The 10,488-nt window shown below is 34.6% G+C and overlaps 1 protein-coding gene across 3 annotated transcripts; it reads right to left on the reverse strand.

The window, feature by feature from the left end:
• Positions 1 to 3,689: 3,689 nt before the first annotated feature.
• LOC116766695 (S-adenosylmethionine synthase) lies at positions 3,690 to 10,111 on the reverse strand. Of its 3 annotated transcripts, XM_032656735.2 has the most exons (11): positions 9,996 to 10,111; positions 9,445 to 9,579; positions 9,047 to 9,124; positions 8,833 to 8,955; positions 8,321 to 8,433; positions 7,864 to 8,007; positions 7,085 to 7,171; positions 6,720 to 6,851; positions 5,348 to 5,530; positions 4,922 to 5,055; positions 3,690 to 4,757 (listed from the first exon to the last, which is right to left on the reverse strand). In XM_032656735.2, exons 2-11 carry the CDS (start codon positions 9,557 to 9,559, stop codon positions 4,652 to 4,654), a joined length of 1,215 nt encoding a protein of 404 aa, XP_032512626.1. In that variant the 5' UTR covers positions 9,560 to 9,579; positions 9,996 to 10,111; the 3' UTR covers positions 3,690 to 4,651. The 3 variants fall into 3 exon arrangements, with proteins under 3 accessions (XP_032512626.1, XP_032512627.1, XP_032512625.1); XM_032656736.2 differs by lacking the exons at positions 8,321 to 8,433; positions 9,996 to 10,111 and adding an exon at positions 8,586 to 8,698 and having other exon boundaries at positions 9,445 to 9,638; XM_032656734.2 differs by lacking the exon at positions 9,996 to 10,111 and having other exon boundaries at positions 9,445 to 9,637.
• Between the last annotated feature and the right edge of the window lie 377 nt (positions 10,112 to 10,488).

Genomic DNA, 10,488 nt, shown 5'->3' on the forward strand with positions numbered 1-10,488 from the left:
TAAAACTAATATTTTTCAGATTTCGAAAAATATGAGTTTTATTTAATTGGAGCAAGTGTACATAAAGAGGATACAAATTATAGAAAAGCAATCAGTGTCACGGAACGATTAGCACTAACATTTCGTTTTTATGCAACAGGAGATTTTTATATTAGTATGCTATATCTATTCAAGATATCAAAGCAATGAATAGGATTTATAGTACAAGAGGTCAGCGAAGCCCTTATTGGAGCATTAAAAGAATATGTAAAGGTATGTACTGCTTTAATTAAATCAGATAAAGTAGTCATTACATATCAAATGATTTAATTTATTAAATCACCAAATTCTGATAGAAATTGTTCACTCATAGCTGGTGACCCACAGTCATTTTGATGGGACGTATTTGATGCAGGTGTTTCAGGGCTTTGCTGTAGCATCGATGAGGCTCTTGAAATTGGTTCTGTAGAGTATCCTTGTGAATAAAAATTGTTAGTATTCATGCCAACATAGTCATATTCTCCGCGATGAGCACTAAACAATATTTTATATGTAATCTTGCACATGTATTTTTGTTGTCTTTGAATAAGATACAATTTTTTTTACCATAAAATACCATAGACTTAACATTTGTCAGGTTTGTGCGAAGTTGACTCCGTTTACTTTTTTAAAATATTGAAAGTAGATGCCATTATCTCTTCCGGGCTTGGGGCGACCGCCCTATTCCTTTTTTTTTTAAAGGCGGAGGGCAATCATTGTCGCTTTTATTAGCAGGCGGAGGGCAATCATCAGGCGGTTGTTCTGAAACACCTTCAACTTCACGTAGCTAAAAATAAATATTAAACATTAATTCAGATGCCACAAATACCGGAGCATTGACTGGTTGAACTAAATGACTATGATACTTTGTGGAATTTCCACATTGCCTAGGCGCAATCGACGGTAAACATATTTTACTGCAGTCACTGTGTGTGCATCAAAAGTGGAAGTGAATTTTATAATTATAAGGGTTTCTTCAGAATCGTATTACTGGCAGTTCTTGAAGGGAAATATCACTTTTTGTATGTAAACATTGGATGTCAAGGAAAAATATCTGATGGGGGAATTTTTATCAACTGTGAATTAAACGAAAAACTAAAAAAATATGCACTAAAGATCCTTCAACCCACTGCGTCGCCAGCAACAACAAGAAATTCCGTTTTACTTTGTTGGCGATGAAGCTTTTACTCTTTAAAAAAATATGATCAAAATATATGTAGGATATCATGAACGTTGTTCAAAGGAAAGAATATATAACTACCGACTCTGCAGAGCTCTTAGAGTGGTGGAAAATGTATTCGGCATATTGTCTGCAGTGTTTAGTTTTGCGGAAACCTATGTTGTTAGATCTGAAAACCGTGGCATCTGTGGTAACAGCAATAACATGCCTTCACAATTTTTTAAGAAAAGGTAATAATGCTCAGGTGTATCCCTGCAGGTAGCTTTGACGAAGAATCACACGGCCAGGTAAGATTAGGAAACTGGAGAGAAGATAACAATGACATGACTAGTATGTTACCCTTGCAAATAAGACTGCGCAAGGCCACAAGATCTTCTCACAATGATCGTAATGAAGTTGCTGAATATTGAGTTCAGGGAGGTCTGTAAGCTGGCAAGAAGATTATGCATAAAATGGAGTTGCAGTATCTGTTGTAACACGAGCTGTATTTCTCTCCAATAGAAATATCATAGCTTTGTATGCAAACCAAATACTATGGTATACTTTATCTGCACCTGAATCTAACAAACGTCGACCCAAAGAAGTATATTTTGTGAATATCGTAATCTATGATAAAACATAATTGTAGAAAAAACAATTGTATCTGTTACTTGTGGGCCTATATACTTAAAAACTTATTAAATAATAAAGTACCTTTTCCTGTACTAGTCGATTATTCAGTTTTTTTGATTTGATGCCAGTAAACTTGTCATTTTCTTTTTAATGTTTGTCTTTCGCTGTCGAGTAACGAAGCCAATTTATTCCAAGTGTCTTCTTTCTTGAGTTTGTTATAATGCTCTGAATGAGCCGGGGTCCACACACCTTCTCTTCTCTGTATTTTTCTATAAAATACATAGTTCTTTCTTTGTGAAATTCCATGTTTTAAGAAATAAATACGAGAGGAACGAAGTGTGATTACTCGCGACGCGCATGCGCTCGGAACGACTTGCAAGAGCGTACTGACCAAACTGCGTAAGGGCCCATTTTCATTGGTCGATAAGGCCCGCATTCGGGGTGCGGGAGATTTCTGTAACGCATGCCATAGGGCCCGCAAAGAGTTTATCGTTTTCACTGGTCGTCAGAGCCCGCATACGGGATGCGGGTGATTTCTATAACGCATGCGATACGGCCCGCATGCGGGGAGCCATTTTCACTGGTCGTTAGAGCCCGCATTTGAAGTGCGAGAGAATTAGGTACCTACAGTTTGGCAGAGGGTTTTGAGATAAGCAGACGTACTCGCCATGGATCAACAATTATTGCTTTGTGGAGCAATTTTGACTGTTTGCGGTGTATTAAAAAAGAAATTAATAACTTCTTTGAAGAAAAAGAGATTTTGGATGCGAAATTTACTTAAAAGTAGAAAGATGCACAGTGCTTCTAATACGTTGTGTGCGAACTTGAATCCGGCATTGGAATGTGATGTAGATCATGAAATTTTTTTCAGAATACCTAAAAACTTATTTGACGATTTATTGAGAAAGGTAGAAAAAAGAATTGAAAAAAAAAGACATTATTTCGTGAGGCTCTTCTTGCAAGATTAAAACTTGAGGTCACCTTAATAAATGACTGAACGGAGGCGAGTCACCGCATGCTTTGTATCGACCGAGTTATCGACTGACTAGTTTCATTGGTCGTTATCCCGAATGCGGATATCACCCGCACACGTTTAATCGACCAGTGGATTTCATTGGTTGTTAGCTCGCATGCGGGTACTCCCCGCAATCGGGCTAACTACCGACTTATCGACCAATGAAAATGCGCCTTTAAGAGTAAACAAATATAATCAGAAAGCTCCGAACTGCTAAGTTATCGGGATTATTTACATGTGTTATTGTCAATCAACCATAAAAGATAGACATGCTGTTGTGGGATATTTTTTAGATAATTATATGCAAAATTTCCTTCATGCACGATTGCTATACAGCTTTAACTATTGAGGCCGTACACGCAACGGAAGCTTAAAAAATTAAGTAATTTCTCCCGTTTACCCTTCACTGCTCCTACTGATGGTAACCTGATGAAAATATATACTCTAACCTGCCTAGGAGTATGAAGAATAATCCGTGGAGTAGTTTTTGTTTCAATAAAGAACATGCATACATACAGACAGACAGACAAAAATTTTAGTGGTTGCTTTTTTGGCATCAGTATAGATCACTAATCACGCTCTGATAATTATTTTGAAAATATATTTCATGTACAGAATCGACCTCTCTACAGATTTATTATAAGTATAGATTAAAAATTCATAGCGTACTTCTCTCAATTCAATTTGTAGTGACTTGGAAAAATATATTTAGTTTAGTTATTAATTTTATAGATCACTTATGTAGTGAATAAAAAAGAGCTACAAGCTTTGTGATAAAGTTGCAAGGATATCTCCAGAGCAGATAAATAGACATCCCACATTTGTGAATCATTAAAACTACGAGGGCCATAAATAAAAGAAACATTTCCCGCTAGTGCAGGGAAAACACAATTTAATATTAGTTTAAAACTCCACATTCAGACAAGTCGAAAATACACGGAAGTTAAAGAATTACAAACTTCAACAGGTCAAAAAATATAATTACAAACGAGCTCTACACACTCCCTATCGTCTGACGGGGAGTTTATACATTTCATCGATGTAGATACAGGACTACACCTATCACTGGCGGAGTAGTAACCGGTCAGAGTAAATGCAAAGTGCACTACTGCCGCGGACCAGTCGGTGTGTTTTCAAAATGGCTCTTTTCCACGCAGATTCCTTTTCGGAAACACAACACAAATTAAGGTACGCGAGAGGCTGTGGTTCATCTAAGACTTCATTAAAAATATAGCAATCACATCGACACTTAAACTATAATAAGCTTAGTAAAAAATAATGCCTCCGCGTAACACATTTGCAGCGAGCGAGGGGGCGTGGCCTGTGACGTCACACGCGCCTCACGTCCTCTCGCTACACTGTGACCGGCCGAGGAAGTAGTCTACTCTACTGGAGTCATAGCACTAACGATATCACAAGCTTAATCATAATGAAATACATTCGAGATTATCGGCAGTCCACTGTTTAAAATGCCTTTTGTCCATAAAAAAATTGACAATTAAAAATTTTTTTTAGCATACTATCGCAACCTACTAAAACTACAGGATGTATATTGACTCGATACAAAACGGAACTGCCATTTCAACTCGAACTAACTCAAATTCATAAATGACGTCACCCGTTACTCCTATCAAACTAATGATACTTAACAATTAACCGAATCGCAAACGAACAATGTTCAACACTGAGGGTATTTGCGAGGCGGGTGTTTAACAAAATGTCTATAGAGAACGCACGGCTCCCGTTCTACAGAAACACACGTAGATAGAATTCGAAGGAAATTGATGAAAATATTTACAAAATATTCTAATATATCAAGTCGCAAGTCAATCTACGACGAGCGGCTTGGGGTTCTCCCACGGGAAACCCTCTCGCCCGAAGTGGCCGTACGTGCTGGTCTTCTGATATATAGGAGCTCGGAGGTTCAGTTCCCTGGAAAAAAAAAAACTTACTATGACTTCATGGGCATGTGTGAGAATATACCAAATAAATTACGAAAAAGAAATCGATTAAATCACATACATTTAAATTCCAAACGATTTGCTGTATCAGAGCACGTTAGTTAAAAACAACAAGCAAAGCGTTTAAGTACATACTTGACTATTTTCCCTGGTCGGAGGTCGAAATTCTTTCGTACGATCGCAAGCAGTTCCTGCTGTGTCTTATGCGAGGTGCCGTAGTCGAATACGGTTATAGATAGCGGCTCGGCGACTCCAATAGCATAGGCCACCTGGAAAATTAATATATGTAAGAGAATTTTAACATTCAATCTTATACTCATTCATCTCTTCCATCTGTCTATGGTCCATAAGATCACTCAATATCGATCAATAGTCATTTTTGGTTGTTTCTGAGTTAAAGAACATATTTTTTTATATAGTAACACAGTTTTAGAATAATATTGAGTAAGCCAATTTGTGCTGGGCCGTAATGAGCTCATTAATCCCTTTCTAATTAATTATATTACATTAGCAATCATTTAAGAAGTTTCAAAGTTAGTGACAGATATTGTTAAGTTTTACCTGCACCATACAGCGACGGCAGAGCCCAGCTCGTACTAGGGATTTGGCGACCCATCTAGCGGCGTAAGCGGCTGAGCGGTCCACTTTAGTGAAATCCTTCCCTGAGAACGCTCCTCCGCCGTGCGCGCCCCAACCGCCGTACGTGTCCACTATGATCTTACGACCCGTCAGGCCGGCATCCGACTAGATTTAAAATAAAGAATAAATTATAATTACAGAAACAAACAAAAATGTTTTTTTTTTTCTGTCACACTTGGTATCCATCATTACACAACATCCGGTGCGAGTCCAGTTTTTCATTCATAAATTCACGAGATAGTATCAACGTAGAGTATAGTGTGATGACGCAAATTTGATATAAAAATACAGAAAAGCTTAGCTTCATTAAAATATAAAGTAATCCATCACTTAATATTACAAGTGTTATTGATTATAACAATAGAATTTTCAACAACCGGTCATTTAATAATCAAGAGCTCATAAGAAACCAAATAGCTTAAAATAATGGCTCCGCTATTCTGTACATATTACAAATAAATTTAATAATTCATTCATCTTTAATCCCTTTTTATTTATAACTAGCTGTTGCCCGCGGCTCCGCCCGCGTGTTGGTCGCTTTTCGCATAACCATATATATATGAAACTTAAAATTGACCATAACTTCTTTTTCCCTTGACCGATTTTGACGAAACAAAGTTTTGACAATGCTCCTAATTATATGTAATCCAACTCTGAAGACCGCGTTCAAATCCGTTGAGTAGTTATGAAGTTATAACGTACCAGACAGACAGACAAAATTTATTTTATTTGGTTTCTATGACTTTTCTTTAATTCCTATCTGTTTTTTGGAAAAATATTTAATGTACAGACATTTGATTTTTACTGTCTTATATATGATAATAATAAGATATAAGATTAAGCTTATGAACTTCTATTTCAGTGTTACTTACAAGTAATTGTTTCTCTTAAACTCGATTTAAACCTAACATTACATAAGTCTATCACATGGTAATTCCATTTAAAATTTATTCATAGAAGCTAATCTGAATACATACAAAAAAAAAAGTGTTTTTTTTTTTTAAATGAATATGTGTATGTTGAACAATAGGAATTCCTAATTTTCAGTCATGTGAAGGGATCTCAATAATTCTCAAACAATGGTATTCTCCGCCATACGACACTCTGGCTTTGTTTGGAGCCAAATACAATAAAACTAAGAACAAATATCAGTACAAATTACTAACAATGACTTTGTTTGACCAACTTCACCAATAATTGTATGTAGTTTATATAGATCACATTTAGTAAGTTTGTGTGCATTAAGCATACATAAGATTATTGTATACAAGCATATAATATATTAGTTATATACCTGAGGTCCACCAATTATGAAAAGTCCACAAGGGTTTATGTGTATGACAGTTCTCTCATCGAGGTACTGAGCTGGAATCACTTCATTGATGACTTTGCTCTTAATTTCTTCGCGCAACGTCTCCAAGGTTACCTGAGTATGTTATACCATTAGCATACATTCCAAACTAATGCATATATATTTTATTGTATATTAAGAATTGAACTAATTCATTGTATTTAAATTGCTTAATTATCTAAAATGTATGAATCTAAAAGGAATTAAGATAAATTTATATTACAAAGAACTTTTTATGTGTTTTGCATACATGCATGTTGGTATTTTGTGTAATATTGACATTATTAATTAATATAATAGAGTCAAACCTTCTCAGAGTGTTGTAGTGATACAACCACAGTGTGGACCCTTTGTGGAACAGTGGCACCTCCAGCAAACACATACTCGCAAGTAACCTGGGATGATAAAGTTTTACTTAAGCAAAATATATCAAGAAAAACTTTTTTTTTTCATTTTAATTTTGTATCAAGATAAATCTGTCCTGCCTGATATAAGGATGGGGTTACACTGAATACATACTTGTTTCAAACCGATATACCTACTTCTTATATTACATTAATTTCTCTGTGAAATTATATGTAAGGGAATTTCAATAATTCTTTTATCTATTGAAATCGTAATGAAAATACTTCATAGTAATATCATAATACTCTATGCATTATTTCTTCAAGAACATGTTAACAAATAATATGTATAATAACATTTTCTATGTACAGACAACAACTGAATATAAATAGCTGTGAGAAGTTTTTATGAAGATATACGTTCAATATAAATGAGAGCAGTTATTGAACTAATCAAACAAAAGATTCCTGATAGTGTACAGGAAATGTGATGTAATAACCAGCAGACATTAAATAAAAAATATATCACTTATTTAAATGTAAACAAGCAACGAGTTGATATAGGTTGAAGGTTAGGCCGTAAGAATTTAAAAATGTGTGTTCAATGATACATATAAAAATATGCTATTCTGATAACCTTTTAAACTATAAAAATAATAATATTTTAGAGATACATCATTTTTGTTGATATGCTTGCTGTTTTTATATGCTAGAAATTAATTTGAGTCACTTCAGTATCAGACCTGTGTCTTTGAATCAGGTCTCGCCCACCAGAATTCTCCGTTGCGACGTAATTCAGCAATCTTCTGATTCAATCTATGCGCAAGTACCACAGTGAGCGGCATGCATTCTTCTGTCTCATCAGTCGCATAGCCAAACATCAAACCCTGTACACATATATTAATTATTATAAAAAGTTATTTATATTAAGAATATATTTCCGTAACTTAATTTTTATATTCAATATGGGGGTTAATGTCTAAGAAACAATTTAAAATATCATGTTTGACATTCAACACCCAGTACAGCAATTGCATTTTAATAGTCCTTATAAATGCGATGGTTTTATATTTCAACATGCAACATGATACTTCATTGTGTGAAATTTTATTCCAATAATCTTTGTTATAGTGAATTTTGATATTCGTCATGTATAAAATGGCAACATTGTAATGGTTGCGATGTAATCTCGAGTTATACCTGGTCTCCGGCACCGACTTCCTCATCGTTTCTGTTTTCATGCACCCCAGCCGCAATATTTGGTGACTGCTGATCCAATGCAAGCATGACACTGCATGTCTTGTAATCAAATCCTGCCCCAACATGCATTATGATTATTATCAGGAAAGTAGACTCGCCGGAATGACCTAACATGCCCTAAGTCTTAGTCCCACGGTATTTCCCATTGCAACATGCAATTTTGCCTACATTGTAGTCCCGTGCAAGACTCGATTTAATATAATACCTGATCGCCGGCCCCAATATCAATTTCCTCTCGGTCCTGATAGACCCCCTCACGAATATTTGGACTTTGCTCTTCAATAGCCACTAACAAATTTAGTGTACGCCAATCAAAACCTAGTGTGTACGAAATAATTATATATTTGAATAGAACATAACAGATCAACAATATTATGAACCTTGCAACAGTTGGACAGGAACCAAAACAAAAATAGGTGGTATTATATATTTTACCTTCTCACTGAACTTACCTTTCGAAGAATCGTCATATCCAATGTGTTTTACAGTTTCTCTGACAACATTTTGATAGTCAACGTTTGCTTTGGATGTTATTTCACCGCACAGCAAGATCATTCCCGTCTTAGTGACAGTTTCTAAGAATAAAAATATAAACATAACCTCTATAAATTGAAAAACATAATATACATTTAGGTTTTTATAGAGGTACATTGATAGACTACTCACCGCAGGCCACTTTTGCGTCGGGATCTTGTCTCAAATGCGCGTCAAGGATAGCATCACTTATTTGATCACACATTTTGTCTGGAATATGGATTTGTAATTAGTATGTCGCCTAACTAGTAATTCAAGAACCACATGTTTGTGTATAATTATTTAAAAGCACGTGTTTTAAAAACTGGAAATTATCCACCGTCTCGTTGAAATTATGATGTAACCTGACAAGGTCTTTTCATCACAATATATCACATGTGAGTTTGGGTCCTTAACCAAACATTTTTGTTTAAAATCACAACATGTAAACTTCATAATTTTTTTCATTATTGATGCAATATTTGAGCACATGTTCGAGGCGGCCATCTTTCATAAATAAAAGACAAGTCCTGAACTCTTTACAAACTTACCTGGATGGCCCTCGCCAACAGATTCTGATGTAAATAAAAACACTGATCCATCTTCCATATCATAGCTGTGACCATTTGTTTTTGCATATCCATTCATTTTTGATGTTTCCGGCATTCTGAATTAGAGTTAGCTCACTAAAATAACACGACAATACACCCTCGAATTAATACTGTGGAAAAGAGGCCCGGCGCAACTTAGCTCTCGTATTTATAAGGTCGGGATGGCGCTATTGAGTCTCGTATATCGACCAATGAAATTACGTATTGACGAATACGGCACAACGAAGGATAGAGTGCTATTGGTGGAAATATTTTTGTTTTGGTTCTGTTATAAGCTAAAATGTATGTGATTAGAAATATAGGCAAACCACCAAAATTTAAACTTTATACATAAAATAAAAATATATGTTTTCCCATTTCACAGAAATCTTTAAATGATAGGCACAATAAAAATGTTATAATATGTCTCTAAAAACGGAACACTAATTTTATTGTATCTCGAAGTAAATTTAGTAATTAAAATCAAAAATTTAATTTTAGTCGTATATTACCTGATTGTAATTAAATATCAATAATAATTTACATCAACAAAGCAACTAACTGTATAGCCTTCCAATCACCTCGGCAACTCTTTAGGATCTGAAAGTGAACTAACTCATGTATTAATTTTAAAGACATGTATGTGCGAAATTTGCATTTCATTATTGTTGTTCAATAGTGTAAGAGCTTCGAATAAATATTACACTCATAATACTACACCAGCTCTAAGTAATATAAATTATTAACACGAAAAGCTATATAAGGATAATTATTATACACTTTAATAAATATCAGCAATATTTTGAAAATTATTTCTAATAATTTTTATATTTCTGTATTCTTTATTGTTGTCACTTAATTGAAAGTAAGAAAAAATTAAGAAATTAATTGGAATGTTTTATTTGTATTGTTATTTCGTAAATCAAATAATAACATGTAGTTTCAGGCCCAGATTGCATAATATGGATGAAATTCCTGTAATAAAAATATTTTTTTTAAACGGTT

Source organism: Danaus plexippus, chromosome 10 (genome assembly GCF_018135715.1).
Source record: "Danaus plexippus chromosome 10, MEX_DaPlex, whole genome shotgun sequence".
NCBI lineage: Eukaryota > Metazoa > Arthropoda > Insecta > Lepidoptera > Nymphalidae > Danaus > Danaus plexippus.